Source organism: Myotis lucifugus, unplaced genomic scaffold (assembly GCF_000147115.1).
Source record: "Myotis lucifugus unplaced genomic scaffold, Myoluc2.0 scaffold_218, whole genome shotgun sequence".
In the NCBI taxonomy this organism is placed as follows: Eukaryota; Metazoa; Chordata; class Mammalia; order Chiroptera; family Vespertilionidae; genus Myotis; species Myotis lucifugus.
Window position 1 is genome coordinate 1,430,419 of NW_005871266.1, and position 21,270 is coordinate 1,451,688.

General features: G+C 44.8%; 1 protein-coding gene across 3 annotated transcripts in view; it reads right to left on the minus strand.

The window, feature by feature from the left end:
- Positions 1-9,800, minus strand: part of FBXO3 (F-box protein 3) — a 30,291-nt gene extending 20,491 nt beyond the window's left edge. The window contains exons 1-3 of one of the 3 annotated variants that reach the window (XM_006098064.3): positions 9,651-9,800; positions 5,329-5,418; positions 2,323-2,486 (exon numbers count right to left, since the gene is read on the minus strand). In XM_006098064.3, coding sequence (XP_006098126.1) covers positions 2,323-2,486; positions 5,329-5,418; positions 9,651-9,754 — 358 coding nt within the window. In that variant the 5' untranslated portion in view covers positions 9,755-9,800. Of the gene's footprint in view, positions 1-2,322; positions 2,487-5,328; positions 5,419-7,637; positions 8,022-8,768; positions 9,026-9,650 lie in introns of those variants that run through there. The other 2 variants (XM_023761795.1, XM_023761797.1) reach the window with 2 other exon arrangements.
- Between the last annotated feature and the right edge of the window lie 11,470 nt (positions 9,801-21,270).

A 21,270-nucleotide genomic window follows, 5' to 3' on the forward strand; every position in this document is an offset into this window, starting at 1 on the left:
AATGCCAGTTCTTTGAAAAGACTATTAAAATTGACCAGCCCGTACCTAGCAAGACTGAGCAAGAGGAACAGAGAGAAAGTGCAAATAAGTCCAGAAATGGGAAAGTGAAATCACTACACATCCAACAAGCATTACAAAGATAAGAAGATATTATGAAAAATTTTATGGCAATAAGTTGGAAAATGTAAATAAAGTAGCCAATTTCCTAGAAAAACACAACTTATCAAAACTGACATGAAAATAAGTAAAAACTCTGAGTAGTACTATTTCTAATAAAGAAATTGAATCCTTAGTTTAAACCCTCCCTACAATAAAAGCTCCAGGATTGAGTGGCTTCATCAGTGCATTCTACTAATCATTTAAGCAGGAAATAAGATCAAGCTTACATAAACTCTTCCAGGAAACAGAAAAAGAGGCAACACTTCCCAACTTGTTTTACAAGGCCAGTACTTAATACCAAAACCTGACAAGGACATTTATGAAGGAAAATTACAGGCCAAACTCTTTCATGAACACATCTGTAAAAACCCCAGTCAAATACTAGCCAAGCAAATCTGACAATATATAAAAAGGATAATACATTACCGCCATAGTAAGTTTATTTTGAGTAATGGTTTAACATTCAGAAAATCAAGCAATGTAATTCAGTGAATTAACATAATGAAGTAGAAAGATCATGATAATCACAAGACTGGAAAACATTTGATAAAAATTCAATTATCAAAAAACACAAAAACAAAAAAAAAAACTCTTCTTAAACTACTATCAGAAGGAACTTGCCTCAATCTGATAAAGAACATGTACAAAAAGCCTACAACAAACATCATCAGAGAAATGCTGAAAGCTTTCTCTCTGCAAACAGAAAGATAGGGATGCTCACATCATCATATCTTTCCAGCACTGTACTGAAGGCCCTAGCCCAGTGATGGCGAACCTTTTGAGCTCGGCGTGTCAGCATTTTGAAAAACCCTAACTTAACTCTGGTGCCATGTCACATATAGAAATTTTTTGATATTTGCAACCATCGTAAAACAAAGATGTAATTTTTTTGATATTTATTTTATATATTTAAATGCCATTTAACAAAGAAAAATCAACCAAAAAAATGAGTTCGCGTGTCACCTCTGACACACGTGTCATAGGTTCGCCATCACTGCCCTAACCAGTGCAATAAGGCAAGAAATAAATAACATCTAAGGATTGGAAAGCTAGAAATAAAACTGTTGTTAATGTACATACTCAAGGAAGTGCAAATTAAAACCATCACTACACACCCATTAGAAAGGTTAAAATACAAAGAATGACAACATTAAAGTGTTGGCAGGAATGTAAAGTGGTAGGACCCCTTTTAAAAATTAACAGTATCTTTTGAAGTTTAATATAAGCACATTCTACAACCCAGTAAACTCAATCCCAGGTATTAACCTGATAGAAATATGCTCATATGTACTCTAAAAATTTAAGCCAACATGTAAGGTAAATATGGAATTTGAAGATACATGATACATACCATTCGACAGATTAACAAAAGATATATGGGGTGTCCCCCCAAAAATGCATATATCCTTTAACAGCTGATAGTTCAATTCTAAAAATGAAATCGATTTTAATAAACACTGGCTTTATAATTATTCAGTGTGTGTATGCATTTTTGGGGACACCCTAGATTAATGTATCATAATTTCAAGATACTTATAAAAATTTCCCCAAGCCCAATACTTATTTGCTTTCCAAGTTTCCTTGAGGTGCCTTGAAAATGAGTCAGGGGCTATGACCACTGAGGTGAGTAGGAGGTTCTTGACTTAGTCCTAAAACTCATAGGCCTGGCATTCCTAAAATCCCCTGCATTCTAGATATCAAAGAGCCTTTATCCTATTCCAACTCATGGCAAAGCCCCGGGAGAACTGACACCTGAGAGTAAAACAGGGGCTGTCAAGGAATTCTCTGACAACAACAACCTCACTTCCAAGCACCAGATACAGAGTAGTGAGCACGGAGGCCTGGCAATACCAAATTGAGTACAAAAAAAAAGAATAATAATAAGAAGAAGCTGCTCTGTATCCTAGTTTCTTAGTAACTCTGTACCTGAAAGGAGAAATGTCTACAAAGTAGACTCTACATTCTCATATTCCAAATGTCCTAATATTGGACGAGCTCGCTAAGGTCTTAAGACATTTTAAATAACAGGCTGAATAGGTCCTTTCTCCCTTCAACTGCTGTTCAGACCATAGCTCTGAAATCAGCCTGAGTTTAAAATCCTGGTTCTGCCTTTTATTTTGTGATGGAAACAACTTTCTTAGCATCTTGGGTAGTTCACCTTACCTTTAAGAGACAAAACCATCCGAGGACATCTGGGCTCCAAATATTTCTTGAGATCATCCCAGGCCTTTTTAATAGCAGCATAATGGTCAATGTATCTTCCTACGTCAGAATAAGTATCAATGAAGAGAGATTTCCAGCACTGATTCTTCTGTATTTTCTCTTCCCTAAACAGATTACAAAAATGAGATTTAAAATCTTTTGAAACAAAATTAGTACAGATTCTAGACATTTACCAACAAACTTCATGGAAATTTTTGGTTACTTTTGCCTTCCTTTCCATTTATTTTAGCTACCAATGAAGACTAGCAAATAGTGACACCAAAAAATTTAACAACAGGAGTTATTGCTGGCATGGTGGGATTATGAATCACTTATTTCTTACTTTCTACTTACCTTTTTTCTAAATGTTCTAATTTCAATAAAATATGTGAAGAAAATATGGAGTGTGAATCTCAATTTACTTCTAAAAGCATACCAATTGTAAAATTATAAATGTGTATGTACAGCTGACCCCTGAACAATGCAGGAGTTAGGGGTGCAGACCTCCCTGACCTGCATCCCAGACAAAAAGATCCGAGTGTAGCCCTGGCTGGTATGGTTGGGCGTTGTCCAGGGCACAGAAAGGTTGCTGGTTTGATTCCTGGTCAGGGCATATGCCCAGGTTGCGGGCTCGAGGAAGCCAATGGATGTTTCTCACATCGATGTTTCTTTAGCTCCCTCTCCCTTCCTCTCTCTCTAAAACCAATAAAAAAATATATTTTTTTAAAATTAGAGTATAACTTAATAGCTACTGTTGACTGGAAGCCTTACTGATAACATAAACAGTTGATTAATATATATTTTGTATGTACTAGTATAGTCTTGTAATAGTGTAAGCTAGGAAAAAGAAAATGTTAAGAAAATAATAAGGAAAATAAATTTACAATAGTTATTGAAAAAAATCTATAGATAAGTGGACCCGTGTAGTTCAAACCCAAGCTGTTAAAGGGTCAACTGTAGTTGTTCAATTTTAGAAAATACTTGGAATCTAATGATACAATAATATTAATCTAATTTATCTACACTGGATCAGCCAGAGAATCATATAGCATCATAGTAATCACATAATTCAACATTTAGATTTGATACAATTCCACAAATATTTATTGAATGTCTACTTAGCCACTTGAGGACATTAAAAATAAGGCGTATTTTTTGCCCTCAAAAATGCAGCCTTGCCCTAACCGGTTTGGCTCAGTGGATAGAATGTCGGCCTGCGGACTCAAGGGTCCCAGGTTCGATTCCGGTCAACGGCATGTACCTTGGTTGCGGACACATCCCCAGTAGGGGGTGTGCAGGAGGCAGCTGATGGATGTTTCTCTCTCATCAATGTTTCTATCGCTCTATCCCTCTCCCTCTCCCTTCCTCTCTCTAAAAAAATCAATATGTATATATTTTAATGCAGTCTTATCAGGGAGAAAGAATAATGTCAGGTAGAAGTGATACAAGATAAGACAGCCACAAAGGGCCTTAAGGTAACATGCTAATATCCTGCAGGAAATGAAGAACCACTGAAGAGTTGTAAGAGGGTAGTTCAAAGAGCAGAATTGTGGCAATGGTGTGGGAGGGGTGAAAACTAGAGGCTCAGAGATGAGTTAGGAGGGTTTTGCAGTAATCCTAGTCAGATGATGCACTGAACTCAAACTGGTAGCTAGATGAATGAGTAGAAAGATTCAAGAAATATAGAGGCTAAAATCGAAGGGCTCAGTAATTGAATAAGTGGAGGGAGAGAGGGATGGAGAGAAGGAGGGAAAGAGGAAGGGAGAGAGGAGAGGAGAGATGTGGGATGATTCCTGGTTTGGGCTTAGAAGCTCAAGTGGATAGATGATGCTGCCCCTAAAACCAGGAATGTAGGCTGATCAGGTTCAAAGATGGAGAAAAGGACAATTCAGGGTGTTTTGTTTTTATGGGGGGAGGAGTATTTTTTTATTAATGTAAATAATATATACATACATATTTATCAAAACCAATCAAGTACCAATGAACTTATGAAGCCCAACCTCTCAAAGGAAACTTTAGTTATTTCTGGAAGTTATCTCTGTAATTCTAAATGTCTATGCCTCTAATTCTTGATTTATCAATTTCACATCTATGTGTTGATACCCTAAAGTAAAAGATCAGGATAGCCCTAGATGGTCTGGCTCAGTGGATAGAGCGTCGGCCCTTAGCCTGAAGGGTCGGGTCACATACCTTGGTTGCAGGCTTGATCCCCAGGCCCTGGGCAGGGTGTGTGCGGGAGGCAACCAATTGATGTGTCTCTCTCACACTGATGTTTCTTTCTCTGTCTCTCCCCCTCTCTTTCAAAATCAATGGAAAAATATCCTCAGGGGAGGATTAACAAAAACAAAAAACAAACAAACAAAAAAGATCAGGATATATCAATACTTAAAATTCTCTCCTCTCCATTCTCCCTCCTCCCAATGTTTGATAGCTGTTATTAATATTCAGTTCTACTGAGTAGTTGCAACTTTCAATAATACACTTAAACCTCTACTTCTTGCTTTACAGCTTCAGTCACTACTCAATTCCCCTCAATCTAAGAAAAAGATAGTAGCACTCCTACCCTTTCTTTCACTTTTCCCAACTCCCACCTTCTGTTATCTACACTTTTATTCTGTCTATTTATTAATATTCACTGAATTCAGTGAGCCCTTGTGGGACATGTGATAGAAAGGTTCAGCAGGAGGTTACGCAAACAAGTCTGGAGCTCAGTGGGGATGTCAGGGATACCATCCAGGGTTGGGAGTTAGCAGCACACACGCAGTCACTATAAACCGCCACAGTGCATGCCGGAGAGTTCACAGAGAGAAGAGAGCAGTGGGCCAAGGACAGAGGCTGGGAGAGCACCAGCATGTAGTGGCAGGCACAGAAGAGCCACCAAAGGAGACAGAGAGGAGAACCAGGACAGACTAGTGTTATAGAAGCCCAGAGCCAAGTTTCAAGAATACATATTTCCTGAATACTCACTCAGATATCAGCCAGTATTTTTTGCAATGTCTTCTCCACAGAGGATCATGACTTGATAGCTGGCTAAGTCTTCGACTGACGTAGCAACAACTGACAGTAACCAGATTCACGGTTAGTATAGAAAAAAAAAAGAAAAGAAAACAATTTAAAAATCAAGATGAAAATTTTCAATGTTAAGATTTATTCTATTCCTTTTGCATTTTCCACTTTCTACCCTTATAATTACAAAACAATATTTTCAAAATCTGTTTAATGTGTTAGCTAGTTACATTTTGACTGAAATCTTAACTATTTGAGTTCACAAATAAACCCCCACATCTCTACAGTGGTAATTTTCTTATGGAAGTCTACAAAATATATAAAGCACTGGAGTTAATTTCAAATCAAAGACCTTCCTACACTCCTTGTGATGATAATCATTTCTGCACACAGGAAGAGTGTGTGTATTTTTAAGATCTGTGAGACATTTTATATTATTAATACACAAGACTTTTGTTTGTTTTGTTCCAATTTTTCTTAAAAGAAATAAATATTGCAGCCAAAACCATTTTAATTATACCAGTGATTGGAGAGCCCATCTATAAAGTGTCACCGTCATAACAATTCTATTTCAATAGCCATAGCTATTCGAGTTAGTATCAACTGCTCAAAAGCATGCAATGTTAGAAACAAATTCCTTGATGGATATTATATTCTATATTGTATTCTTTTTAAAAATATGTTTTTATTAATTTTAGAGAGAAAGGAAGGGAGCGGGAGGGAGGGGGGAGAGAAACATGGATGGTAGCCTCCGGTAAGCACCCTGACAGGGGACTGAACCCGCAACCTGGGCTACGTGCCCCAATCAAACTGAAGACCTTTTGGTGCTCGGACGACGCTCAACCAACTGAGCCACACCGGCCAGTGCTATACTGTGTCCTAACACAACAGTGTTCCTATCCTGTAAATCCAACACTACATATTTAATTTGCAAAAAGGATGAACCTAAGATTAGGAAAATGGATTTCTATCTTTCCAGAAGAGGAATCACAAGTTATAGAAAGTAGTATTCAAAGATCTCACTTGGGCAATGTTAATCAATTAAGGGAATCTTAAATCACATGGGGTTTGTCAAGGCCACAAGCAGGGCATGTTAAAAACTTCCTTCAATTTTCAGATTTTACACAAAATTCAACCTCACCCTTTTCTGCCAAGCTCACAAGATGCCCAAAGGAACATTTGCAAACACTGAATCTGTCCGGTTTTGTAATTCAGAGTCCTCTTTTCTTGATCCTTCTCCTCCACTGTCCCAAGAGTTAAACAACATAAAGGAATCTCTGAAATAAGCACCAAAGGTGATCCTGATGCACAGCAAGGATGAGAACTACTGTTCTAGAGATTCTGACTCAGTTTGCTTGGGGCAAGATCTTTACCTCAGGCACATGTACGTTTAAAAAGTGCCACATGTAATTCTGATACACATTGAGGGTTAAGAATGATTGGTACATAATAAATCACCCTGGAATGGAGAAGAAGATTCAAACTATGCAGTTGCTATTACACAATGACCCTAATGAATGAATCCAATCCAACCCAATCCAGTTCAGCAATATGTACCAAAAACTTCAGAGCTTAGCAATGAGCAGGACACTTGACAAAGTTGAGCTGTGCTTTTCTTAAAAGAAATATAGTGTAGGAAAGAAGTTGCAGTACATTGGAAACTTTTCTGTGGATAAAATGCAATGGTTTTTGTTAATGTTATGTGTCAACTTGCTTGGGCCAACGGATGCCTAGATAGCTGATTAAACATTATTTCTGCGTTGTGCCTGTGTGGATGTTTCTGGAAAAGATTAGCATTTGAATTGGTAGACTAAGTAAGCCAGATGACCTTCCCCAATGTGAGTGGACATCATCCAATCCAGTGCGGGCCTGACTAGAACAAAAAGGCAGAGGAAGGCTAGATCTGCTCTCTGACAGCCTGAGCTGAGCCAGGGATCTTCTATGCCCTTGGTGTCCCTGCTTCTCAGGCTTTCAGACCCAGGCTGGCATCCACACCATCAGCTCTCCAGCTCTCAGCCCTCGGAATTATACCACCAGCTTTCTTGAGTCTCCAGCTTGCAGATGGCAGACAGTAGGACTTCTCAGCCTGCATGATTCATGAGCCAATACCTTATGATAAGTCACACACACACATTCTTTCTCTCTCAAGAACCCTAATACAGTACTCAACTCAGCTCACTTTCATAAACATTTATGGAGGGATCATGTCGCATCTGTTTACAGCTTTGATTACTACCTAAAGCATTTAAAATAAAATCTGATCTCCTCACCTTGGCTCACAAGGTCCTGCATGAGCTCACCAGTCTCTTCTCAAGTCACTCTGCCTGAGTCACTCCCTACCTCCTGCAACACCAGCCTTCTAGCTCCTCCAACAGGCCATGGTGTGGTCCAATCAGCTTCTGAGCACACTGTTCCCTCTGCCAGGACTGCTCTCTGGTGTCCTTCATATATGGTAGCCCCTTCCGATTTGAACTGATTGTCTCTCCCTGTCATTCCCTAACAGAGTAATTGATTTATTTCCTTCATAGCACTTAGTATCTCTTGTATTTGCACTTGTTTTCCATCTTTCCCACTAGACTGTAAGCTTCATGAGAGACGCCTTATCTGTCTTCCTCACTATTGTATCCAAGACATTTAATAGACTGGTACACAACAGGCATTTTAAAAAAAACTGTGAATAAATGATGATTACAAAGATAAACAAGACAGTCTTTACATGGCAAATAAACAGAGAAAGAAGTTAAGAGAAAGGAACCAAGTGAGGGGGTCTTAAAGAAATTTCATCCTGCCAGGATGGGAAGCGGGGACAAGGCATTGGGGCAAGGTCAAGAGCGGAAGCCACAGAACACAAGCACGTAGTATGCTGGCAAAAGTCTGATTTGGCTACAGTGCACTGTGCCAAATGCTAAGAGTCTTAAATGCTTCCAGAAATTTAGATTATAGTCTGCAAACAAGAGACGGCTAAGTTTTTAAGAAGACAGGAAGATCTGTCTTAGAAAGTTCACCCTGCCACAACGTAGTCCATAGACCATAAGGGTGTGTGTCTGCATTCGATTTTTAAGAGGCTATAGCAACAGAGTATTTCAGATGAAGACAGTCTGCAGCTGGATCAGCCTTTCCCAAAGAAAAGATAAACTTTATCTCTGCTTTAGTACAAGCCCGGGTAGACAAAAATTTTGTTTTCAGGAAAAAATAAGTGTTGCGGGTACCACAGCCAGAAACTGGCGTTATCCCTCTGTCACTACTTAGCTAGACCAACCAACAGCGACCAGCAGCTCCCAAAAGGCTATATTTCTGAGAGGATCCCTGATAACACAGGGCACAATCCTCAAACGGCTAGAATCCAATAGAATCCAAAAAAAAACCACACACCAAAAACAAAAACCCTGAATCTCGCCTACCCATCCTTAAGAGGGCGACTTCACCTCCTCTTCAACAGACGTGGCAGCACAAAAAAAGACAGAGCCATGCCACCAGCTGTCAAGGGTGTAAACAGCGCCATTTCTGCCACCATCCCAGACAGTCTCCAGCGCCGAAGGAACTGGGCGGAAGGAACTGGGCATCGAACCACCCCGAGCGGCAAGCGGTGTTTATTTCTGGAGCAGATGCTAGTGATCTGGGCCACCCGAAGCGTGCGTGCAGGAGAGACAGCGGTCACCTGTACCGCACCAACGGGAGTCAGTACCAAGACACAAAATGCAACCTGTCACAGCGAGGAGCAAGGCTGGCAGCAGAACGATGTCTGCAGCAGCGAAGTCCCAGAGTGCGCCGCGCGCCGCCAGGTACAAAGGTGCGCGCAAGTCGCACCTGGGGTCTGGGGGTCGCCTGGCTCCTCCTCGCCGGCGCCCTGCCTGCCTATGCCGGGGGCCCCTGCGCAGAAGAGCGCTCGGGCCAGAGAGGGTCTTTCCAAAGCGGCCGGGGCTGGGGCACCTCGGGTGCAGGCCGGGGGGTGTGGGGCGCGGGGTACGGGGGTCGTGGGGGCGGCAGAGGGAAGCAGTACCTCCCTCGCCCCGGAAATGAGCCTCACCGAGGCCTGGGAGACAGGGCTCCCGTCGCTCCTCGGGGCTGGGTCCCGGACGGAAGACCTCCAGGCGGGGCCCTGACTGCCCCCATCCCGCCCCGGCCCCCTGGGTGGCCCTGCAGGAGGGCGGCCCCGCATCACCTCTGGTTCACGCGGGGTCCGGGTCCGGGTCCAGTCGGCGAGCCGGGCCCCCGTCCCTCCAGCCTCGCCGCCTCCTCCCGCCCCCGTGACCCCGCCCCTGCCATGCGCGCCGCCCCATTACTTGATTAGGTCCCGGTAGTCCAAGAAAGATAAGATCAGCAGCAGGGGGTCGGTGGGCAGCGATTCTAGGGTCAGAGGCGCGGACTCCGGCTCCACGGCCGCCATCTTGCCTGGCCCGGTGCAGGCCTGGCCCCGCCCAGGGCTGGCTAGGCCCCGCCCCCGTCGCCGGCACGGGCGCCGCTCCTCAGCGACTCACTCAGGTTTGTTATGTAACTGCCGGGCTGGCCCCGCCCATTGGGCGGGCCGTGTGGGCGGGGCCAATAGAGGCCCCGCCCACCGCCCACCGGCTCGCGCCCGCGCGGTAGGATCCCTCTGCGCCCTGAGTCCCGGCTCTTGCAGGATGCGCGAGCTCCGCAACACCTGGGGTCGCTGGTCCCACTCAGGTCCCTAAACTGGCCCGGCCCGGGCCCCCTACAGCCTTTGTTCCAAAATTTTCAGCCTCCAGTCCCTCATGCGAGATTTTACACCTCGTATCCTCGAAAGCCTCGCCCCAAATCTCACGCTAAATCCTCTCCGCCGTTGGCCTCCAAATCCATTGCTTCTCTTCGTTTTGCGATCTGGAAACCCTTCCTGTCCCCCCTTCAACCTTCCTCGATCCGCGTGTCCCTTGCGTAGAGCGAGGCGGCTCCCAGCCACGTTCCACTAAGTAGGGGCAGGATCGCATAATTTTAATCCCCAAAGGTGAACCGGGACTGAATGTAAGGGTCAGCCGCTGTCACCTGGTCGCCCTGGTTGTTTCACGGCAATTGGAGCAATGCAGAGTCTATAGTCAATGGATTTTTGTTTTGTTTTTGCCAAGGTCTGATCTCGGAGGGGTAAGCACCCAGATGTAACAGGGTGAGTGGAACACCCCCACCACCAGCCCGGGGCGTAATTGAGCAGGATCAGCTTTGCCAAGGGGGTACTAAAGCGGGAGTGGGAGAGGGAGGCGTGTCATGAATTGTGAGCGAGAGAGAACATCATTTATCTTACCTGATTTCTTATTTTTCTTTGCTTTTCCAAAGGCAGGGAGGCGTAAGGGCTTTGGGGACTTCAGTCGGACCTGTACTTCACACAGGTCATTTACTTTACCAGAAGTGAGATGGTGGACCAGTTAAGAATGCTTAACTCTAAAGCCTGTTTACGCTAAAAACCAGGTGGCTTATGGATGGCAATGAAGCTAGAGATTCAATAAATGTTCATTATTCAAGCCTATACATCCATCACCAAGTTTTCCAAATTTTTCCATGTGCTGGAGGAAGTTTCCTCCCAATTATTTGGAAAAGTGAAATGATCCTCCCCACTTCCACCACCGCCCCCCCCAAAATCCCACTCCATTTCCTCAGTTCACCATATCATTAATGCTTTATGGTTTTGTCTAATATTAATTACCCTTCCCTCCCCCCTCCACAGGACGATATTAACCATGTTTATTTTCGGTATCTTACGACTTTGACATCCTAAAAATGGTGCTGACTGGGAACAGACTAGCCTGCTAGGGCTAATTCCTAAAGAGAGCAAGCAACTTACTTGGGAGTGCACCTCTCATATGCAAGCAACCACCCCCTTTATCTCACACTCACACACCAAGCTCATACTTCCCCTGCTCTCAATCATCCCAGGGCCAGGCACCAGGCAACTAGAGAGCACCCCTGTACCCCCAAGCCCACATTTATTCTTCCAAACTGTGTACTCTGCCCTGCCTTCCCAGTGCAGACCCCAATAAAGGCTCCAGCCTAAAATCTCCCCCTTGCTCCCGCTCTGCCCCCTGACCAAGGCCTGATGCTCCGCTGTGGCCCTGCGTGGCCTGGATGTGCCCCTTCTCCAGGGAAATGTAAGACACCTCTTCCCATGGCAGGGGCTTTGCCATGGGGGCACTCTGTCATCTCCATACGTTAAAGGCCCTTGGATACAAACAAGACACTTCCAGCACGCAGCCCCCTCTGCAGGGTCACTTTTGAAGGTGCGGGGGAGAAAAGGCCGGCAGGGGTGCAGGAAAGCCCAGACTTTTCTGTGTGAGGCTGGCCTGTCCCCTTGGCCTGGTCCCTCAGCCTTCAGACCAATTCCCTCCTCTTAGGGCCCATCACCAGGGGCCCTTGTCACCCATTCTAGAAGCTTCTGTGGCCAGTTTCTCGAGCTCCTGCTTTCTGAGAGCCCGCTGCTTGCCCAAAGCTCCCGGGGCCCTGGGAGAGGCAAGGATGTAACACAGGCCAGGGCGCCATCCACCAATTCGGTAGCCTGTGGGGCCGGGGGAGCCACTAGGGTTGGAGTCTTACTGTGTCCTGTTGAGGATTAAACAGGTCAGTCTGTCCACTGTCCTTCCCGTAGTCCGTGGCAGACCTGGGCATGGCTGAGTGAGGGACACTTGGCACGCAGGTTTGGGTGGGCTAATGCTGGCCTAGTTGGGGGGAGTCCTGGGGGTGAGAACACTCTCCAGGAGGAAGGGAAAGTTCAGTCTGTGCCCTCGCTCTGCCCTGGGCCCCAGGAGGCTGTGAGCTCCTTCGTCTGGTTCCCTTGTCACCCGGCTTCCAGATGGTTCAGCCGGTGGAAAGCCATTGAAGGAGATTGGGGAAGGGGCAGAAAAGAGAAATTAGGATGTCTAATTCCACCAGCTGGGGTTGGCCATGGCTGTGCCCTGCAGCTCCAGTGACACGGTTCCCTCCCCTGGCTTATTAATTTTTTAAAAAACATTTTACATTCGTCTTAGAAGAAAAACCTGAAAAGAAGTCTTGGTAATCAGACGAGACTGGAAGAGACAGAGCAGGTACTTTATAACCTAGATCGGAAGTTCAATGCTGAGCTGTGGAAGTTCAGAAACGACTTGTTTTCCACCCAGGGAGAGGCGGGTGATATGGTAGGTCCATGCAGTTCCACAGGGATGCAGGGGAAATTGCCTAGGACGGAGCAGGAGGCTTGGACCCACCGCCACAGTGGTGGTGTGGCGATAACAGCGGTGACGATGCCGCTAGCCTTTATCTAGCAGTCACTGTGCGCCCGGTCCACGCAAAGAAGCAGTAAAGGCGGGACCAGAATTGCAACAGAGGGAGCGACCCTGGCCTATATCACATCACATAGGCCTGGAGTCTGTTTCAGTGCCAGGACCCTGACAGAGTATTTTGTCCGAACACTCTGGTGTTCAGAAGAGTGCTGTGAGGTGGCCAGTGGTCACCGAGGCTCAGAGAAATGATCTTGCCCAAAGTTACAGCGACTGCTGAACAAACAAAGCTAAATTGAGATTCATTGTCCAGACCTTTTTATACATCATCTCATCCCCTCAAGTCTCCCACTTGGCTTACAGGAGAAAAAGAGGAGCTCCTCTAAGCATTTTTCCTTCTGAATCCCTCTTACAGGGTCTAGTGCAGCGGTTCTCAACCTGTGGGTCGCGACCCCTTTGGCGGTCGAACGACCCTTTCACAGGGGTCGCCTAAGACCATCCTGCATATCAGATATTTACATGACGATTCATAACAGTAGCAACATTACAGTTATGAAGTAGCAACGAAAATAATTTTATGGTTGGGTCACAACATGAGGAACTGTATTTAAAGGGCCAGAAGGTTGAGAACCACTGGTCTAGCGTGTGGACCCAGAGGGAGATTTTTCACGCTTAACGCAGATATATGTGACTGCCCCCAGGACTCAGTCTCTGGGGGCATCTCATTTGTCGTAGGGGAAAGTGGGGGAGGGAAATGCCTGTGAGTCTGTTCACCCTTGGGTCATGGGGAAGCCAGGTCTTTTCCTTCTCCTCCTTCCTGTTTTCTACCCTTCCTCTTCCTCTTCTCTGCTTGTCCTTAATTAAATATTCCTGCCCCAGGTTGAAACACTTAGATGTGGAAAGCTGCCTGTAGTGTGCAATCTGACCACCAGAGGGCAGCACGAGACCGTAGCTTTGTGGGTCTGACCAGGACCAGGTCCTTTTAAATCAGTGATCTGATCTTGGGTTCCCAGGCCTGTCTGCACATTAGAATCAGCTGATGACCTTTTGTAAAATCACGGGTGCCTGATGTTATATAATTGGCTTGTGGTCTCCACCTCAAGTCAATTGCATCTTCTATGCCTGGGGGTAGGGCACAGGTGTTGCTAGTCTTTTCAGTTTCTCGGGTACACAGAGTTGAGAACCACTAATGGAGAACATTAAATCCTGAAAACTGTAAAGGCTTTTAGGATTCACCTAACCCTTTTCCCTAAAGAGGTGCCAGAGGGTAAGCTGTTCTCTCACCTCGGACCAGGGGCAGCAGGAGGAGATGGGGTCACCAGCCCTGTCAAGCGTGAGGGAGCTACTCCAGTAAAGGATCAGTTTTGATAAGAGTTAGGCGGGTTTACTTCTTAGCTGACACCACCTCCTCTGTGCGCTCTGGGAAGCTGTAAGCAATCCGTGGGTGCATTCACAGATCCCAGCAGGCTTGTTTTTGTTTCAGAAGTTGACAAGCTGACGCTAAAATTTATGTAGGAATTCCAAGGCCACAGAATAGCCAAACAATTCTTCCAAAAGAACAAAGCTGACGAATGTAATCTGCCTGACTTTAAGGCAATATAAACATGCAGTAGTGAAGTAGATTTAAGTATGTGTAGATTTAATAGAAATCAATAGAATAATTTATGCATAAGGGCTATTGTTTTTCAAGTATTAAAGTGTCAGGGTAATTGGGGGGAAAAATGGTGTTTTTAACAGATAGTGCTGGTAAAATGTAGAACCACCAGGAGTTCTACAGCTGCAGGAAATGACTTCTGCCAACAGCCACGTGAGCGTGGAGGACTGGGCCTCAGGTGAGCCTGCAGCCCTGGCCCACACCTGGATCGCACGAAGCCTATGAGGCCCTCAGCAGAAGACCCACAGAAATGGAGACAATAGCCCTGGCCGATTTGGCGCAGTGGATAGAGCGTCGGCGTGCGGACTGAGGGGTCCCAGGTTCGATTCCGGCCAAGGGCATGTACCTTGGTTGCGGGCACATCCTCAGTGGGAGGTGTGCGGGAGGCAGCTGATCGATGTTTCTCAGCGATGTTCCTAACTCTCTATCTCTCTCCCTTCCTCTCTGTGGAAAATCAATAAAATATATTTTAAAAAAAAAGTTGACTATGCTGAAGGATCACAGAGGACAGGCCAGCCTCACACAGAAAAGTCTGGGCTTTCCTGCACCCCTGCCGGCCTTTTCTCCCCAGCGCCTTCAAAAGGGACCCTGCGGAGGGGGCTGCGTGCACCCCGCCCTGTTTCCTGCCTCTCGGGACCAAACCCAGGCCCTAGTCTTCCCGCCCATCTCTGCCTCTCCCCTCCCCGCCAGGGCCCCCCAGCTCCTGCACACCCACCTGGGGCCCAGTGCACCTGGGGTTTCCCGGGGCTGCCAAGCTTCCAGGGAGCCAGGGACTCTGCCGGCCACTTCCAGCAACAGTTCCCAGTTGGTCTCTGTGAGAGGATGCCAACTCCAGCCTCAGATGGACCATTGGCCCGTCTCCTCCACTGGGGACCTTATGGACATGCCTCACTCTTCAGCTTTAAGTCCGGTTACATCTTACCCTGAAGGGACTCTCATGTCAGCTAAAGGCCTGTTTGTCCCCGTGGACACTCAACCCGCCAGAGTCCACACTGAGATTTGTGGTTTTAAAAAACAAGACCTCACCACTAAAGGTCACCTCTCCTGTCGTCTGAGGAGCAAACGCCGACCCTGTGTCCAGTGGCACCAGCTGGCTCCCGTGGGTGGCAGACGGACGCTGGAGCTGACTGTTTCGCTGGGGCCCTGCACCCATGCTCCTTATGGAAGGGCGCCATCCTGATCCCGTTTGCAGGCTTATTGGGACGGGTGTCACAGGGACGGGCGAGTGCAGATTTATCACAATTTCCCTGCAGGTGGCAGCAAAGTGTCTTAAGAGGTTGCACACGTTTTGTTCTGCTTTTACTCATCAAAGCCCCACGGTCTCTAAAAGTTATTCCTGCTTGTGAACAAGAAACTGCTTTTCTAATGGATGTGCTGGTCGGTGAGGATTTCAAAAATAATTTTTAAAAATCCCCATTGTTGTTAGTGCCCAGCTAATTTAGCGTTTCAGGTTGCATCACGCCATCTGCTGGTTACTGGCTGCACTCAGAAGGTGCTGCTGACTTCCCAACGCAAACCTACAGCCATCGCTCTACATATGCACAAATAACCCACAAAATAAATTATATGCACATAAGTTAGAAATTCCCCTTCTAATGATCTGGTGATTACATAATAGCTCATTGTTACAGATATCCTGTTAGTAAGAATATTAACACTTAATATGTAGCAGCTAGTTAACTATATACTTTGTATGTTATATACATGTAGGTTCTAAAATAAAATACTAATTTTTTTGCTCGGCTATTATAAAAGAGTTTTTAAAATTAATTTCATAATTAGAACACAGAAATGAAAATGAATACTTTTTTTTTGAGAATGGGGGCGCAAAGACTGCTGGACTAGGATGGGAATTTACCATCAATATTTATGCCAAACATGACTGGTTAATTTTGAGAAAAAGTGGAAGAGAAAATAAACACATTAAACTGGATATATCCAGGTACCTGGCTATATAACTTGAATATTTAAGAATTTGAATATTAATAACACTCTTGTTGACATTTGTCTGTTTTATATAACAAATTTAACTATCATCAAATTTAATCAAATTTAACTACCATTCATACAGGTAGAAAAATTTCAGAAATTATTTATTCATACATTCTTTTTTAAAATATATATATATTTTATTGATTTTTTTTTTTTTTTTTTTTTTTAGAGAGAGAGGAAGGGAGAGGGATAGAGAGCCAGAAACATCGATGAGAGAGAAACATTGATTCAGCTGCCTCCTGCACACTCCCTACTGGGGATGTGCCCACAACCAAGGTACATGCCCTTGACTGGAATCGAACCTGGGACCCTTCAGTCCGCAGGCCAACTCTCTATCCACTGAGCCAAACCAGTCAGGGCTATTCATACATTCTTACTAATGACCAAAAACCCCAAATTAATGTACCTTCGTTATTTCTGTGCTTTATCTATGTGGCAAATTCCTCGGGGATGAAAAATAAACTGAAGAATGAAACTGTGAGCAAAAATTGGCAGCATGCATCACATTACTAATAAAAAGAAGGCAAATGCACTTTAACAGTAGTGTTAGAAAGTCGAAGTTGAATTTGGGAATGTTCACTGAGAGAGATGCAGGTGACAAAGACGCCGTGAAGAGGAGAAGCCGCATTGGAGCACGAACTCTGCACGTTCAGCGTTTGGCAAGGCCGCGTGTAAGGGGAGGATTTACCCAAAGAACTATGAGTCCAGTAATGAGAATTGTCTTCCTTTGGTGGAGATTATACAAAATTGGGTGACATAATGGCACATCAGTTAACAGATAATATTACACATTGTAAGGCATGAAATGTAAAATCAAATGAAGTTATAGCAGGTACAATGCATGACCTGCTTTTGAAAAAGATAAGAAATGCAAATATTTGATTATTTTAGATACAACTCCTGGCATAAGTCATTTGGGAGTTATTAGATTGGTGGATTTCCAAAAAAGTAAACATTTCAGATGTGACCATTTGGACAAACGAGGTTGTCCAGTCGATGGCAAAACAAAAGAAAGGGTATGTGTGTCTTCAGAAGACTACTTACAAAAACCGAATCTAAAGAAAAATTGGATGGAGCAATGCCACAGGTATGTGTAGAGAATGTAATGGATTGCCACAGAGCCTCAAAAAAAATTCCAGGGCATTCTATATTTTTGGTTGTGCATCTTCTTTATGTTCGGTATTGAACCAGGCAGCAAACATCTATTTTGCCAGCACTTTTATATCATCTAAGAAATTATATAACTACTCTTTTTGCGTTAGCCGAGTGGTGGAGTATATTGAGAATGCATTTATGGAACATAAAATTTAAGATCACTGTTGAATCTGAGATGGGAAAATTGAGTAGATGCCATCTTGCTACTGAAACGTCATTAGAGGGAGTCTGCCATGCCTGCACAAACATAGGTTCTAAAGCACAAGCCAAGAGCATGCAAGCCTTTGAAATATTCTCTTTCCAAGGCACTGCTCAGGGGGCCAGGGGACCCAGCTTGCGGTTGAGGCCTCACTCTTCTTAGGGGGTCCTTTACAGCGGAGCTATCCCTCCAGAATCTCAGCGGCCACCTGTGGAAGCAGGGCCAGCCCCCTTCACCCTCCCTGCCAGCCTCCAGGGGGCTTGATCTGTACATCCTTGCTATGAGACTTCTCTTCAGCTAGTCTTCAGCTGGTTATTCAGGTTAGTTGCTCTATTTTCTGCTTGTAATTCCAGTTTGTATCTAAGAGGCAATGAGTGTAGCTTGCACCTACTCCACTGCCCTCTTTGATCTCTTCATTTGACTTCTGAGTTTTAGGTGTTTTTTTTATCTGTAAAATAAGAATATTGGGCAAGATGATCCCTAGGGTTCCTTCTATCTCTAAAATCCTCCATTTTACTGTTTTAAGACGAGGAAATGCTGGCAGCGGCATGAGGGGCACCAGGTGTTAGACTGTGTGGTCAGACCAGACCTGGGTTCAGCAGCCTTGGTACTTACTTGAGTTCTGGCCAGGGAAGAATTCAGAGCCAAGACTCCAACTATAAGTGAACATTTATTAATAAAATCACGGAGGTGGGATAAGTAATTCAAAGAGGGAATGGACTGAGGACACAAGTTATAAAGGCAAAGGAAGGGCCCTTGGAGCTTAAAAGTGAGGGAGGTAGAGGTGGCACCCCTGGGGGGGTGGGGAGGGGAGGGAGGAAGAGGGGGGAATGCACCGCTCAGGACTCATTTGGAATGAAGGTAGAATGAGTGTGATAAGCAAAATTAGATGGGAACCGGAAGTCAGTATATTATTCCCTTGACAGCCTGTAATGGGCTAAAGAAACCTTTCAAGAGAAATGAATTTATAACCACTACAGAAGGCTGTTACTTATGATACACACGTCGCAGTTACTGGGCATTGACTCCAACTCGCCCAATGTGAAAATGCCAGCGAAGGGAGGGAGATTCGTTTCAGATGTTATTTCCACAGACGATCCACTTATCCAAAATCTGTTTCTCTTTCTTCTCTATTATCTTTAAAGGAACAGTGGACATTGCTGAAAGACATCATGGCCTTTCCAGCAGCCTCGATCAGTATTTCTCACGTTTCCACAGAAACGTGAACAGAGCACCTAGGGATCTCAGGAAAACGCACACTCTGACTCAGTCACTGTGAGGTGAGGTCTGAGATGGTGCCTTCCCCACAAGCTCCTGGTGGGGCCGGATGCCGGGTCCTCGGAGGCGCACGGTCCCAGAGAGCTCATTGCTATCAAAACGGGTAAAAATGGTCCATTGGGCCTTTTGATGAAGATGGCGCCAAAAGCGAAGAAAGAAGCCCCTGCCCCTCTCAAAGCCGAAGCCAAAGCAAAGGCTTTGAAGGCAAAGAGAGCCGTGCTGAAAGGCGTCCACAGCCACACAGAAAAGAAGATCCGCATGTCACCCACCTTCCGAGGCCAAAGACTCTAAGGCTCCAAAGGCAGCCAAATATCCCCGGAAGAGCGCGCCCGAGAAACAAGCCTGCCCGCTGTGCCATCATCACATCCCCCCTGACCACCGCGTCCACCATGGAGAAGAGAGAAGACAATCATACACGTGTGTTCCCTGTGGATGTCAAGGCCAACGAGCACCAGAGCCAACAGGCTGTGAGGAAGCTCTATGACATTGAGGTGGCCAAGGTCAGCACCCTGATCAGGCCTGATGGCAAGAAGAAGGCATGTGTTTGACTGGCTCCTGGCTAAGATGCTTTGGATGTTGCCAACAAAATTGGCACCATCTAAACTGATCCAAATGGCTAATTCTACAGATAAAAAGTTTACACTGGGGAAAAAAAAGTACAATTGAAATAGAAGAACGTTATGCCTCATTCATCAATGTATAAAGAACTACAACCTAAAGTTGTCTTTGTACAATCTAGTATTCGCTCACCAAAATGTTGCAATATGTCTATGACAATAATGTACCAGATCCATTTTCAAACTATTTTGAAACTTTCAAGGTACAATTAATCTGACCAATACCATGATCAGTGAAGACTGTGGCCTCTCAAAATTAAATATGTTAAAACCAACGCAAAGTCCTCAATACCATAAGAAAGATGGCCAATCTGGTGATCCTTTCTACAACATACGAGCTATTAAAAAAAAAACTAAGCCTTAAAACTATCAAAAGAATTATTTCTACCAAGAGAAGATGTGTATCTATCTTACAACAAATTATTAGACCCCAGTGACTTAAGTTCCTAATATTATAATTAAACATTTGAATTTTCCATTATTGTTTAATCAATCATTTATTTGTATAATTTATATACAATTACTTTTTCCTAGTATTTGTTATTATTGAGAAATAAGTAACATAACTTTTGTGTTAACTTGAGGGAGGGGTAGCTTTTTCAAATTTGTATAAAATGCCACATGGGCTGGTGGTAGCCTTGGTTTGGGTAGTGTCCTTAATAAAGAATAAAATGACCTATGGAACCTATTTGCCTATTTTCAGGGCTCTGATAGCCTGAAGTTCCTGTCTCGTGTGATTAGAAGGATCAAACCCCAAATCTGACCCCAAATATTAGTAGATGGTTATGAGGATACCCACGGTGCTAAGGGAAACAGGATTCTGGCCATGCTTCTCTCTCCGAGATGCCCAGGGAAACAACCACCAAGACCTCACGGGAAAAATAGAAATTATGGATCTGCCTGGCATGGAACCCTAGAACCGAAAGCTCGCCCAGGGCCCGCAGCAGCTCCAGCGATCAAGTCCTGCATTTCTTCCTCAGCAGTCCACACCTAGCCATTCAAGTGGCTCATCCTTTCCCCCTCTTCCTCTTTCCCCTCTGTTCCGCCTTCGCTATTTTCTCTGGGTAGATCAATTCAAAGGAGAGAATTCATCCTGGCTGGATAACTCTGTTGGTTGGAGCATCGTCCTGATACGCCAAGGTTGTGGGTTCGATCCCTGGTCAGGGCACATGCAAGAATCACCCAATGAATGCATAAATCAGTGGAGCAGCAGGTCAATGTTTCTCTCTCTCTCTCTCTCTCTCTCTCTCTCTCTCTCTCTCTCTCTCTCTCTCTCTCTCTCTCTCTCTCTCTCTCTCGACTGATGTGGTCACTGATGGTCCTGCTAGACCAACTCCTCACTGGACCCCAGACTTGTGCTTGGAGAACCCCCTTGTGGCAGCCTCTCTAAGCAGGGGGCAGCGGGCAGGAACCCCTTACTTTCAGAATGGCGGGGGGCTTTATGGGTTGAGGTGTAGTGAACCTTGGGAAAATAGTCATTTTCTTTTAAAAAAACACCCTTGATGGAAATTTTCTTTCTAAACAGCATTTATTTTCCTGGATATAAAAGTAACACCTGTTTATTTTTACAAAATATAGACAAAGATAAAAACAAAATGATCACTGTTCATTTTAACGTATTTTCTTCCCGTTAAATATGTGTGTGTATGCATACTCACATGCACAGATAAAACATATATATAAGATTTGGGATTAGACAACATTTCTTTTTTCCATTTATGTTGTGTGAGACTTTTTTCCTGCTCATTAAAAAAAAAATCTCCCCAGACTCTCCTGCTAATGGCTGCGCCGCCGCCGCGCCCCCCCCCCCCC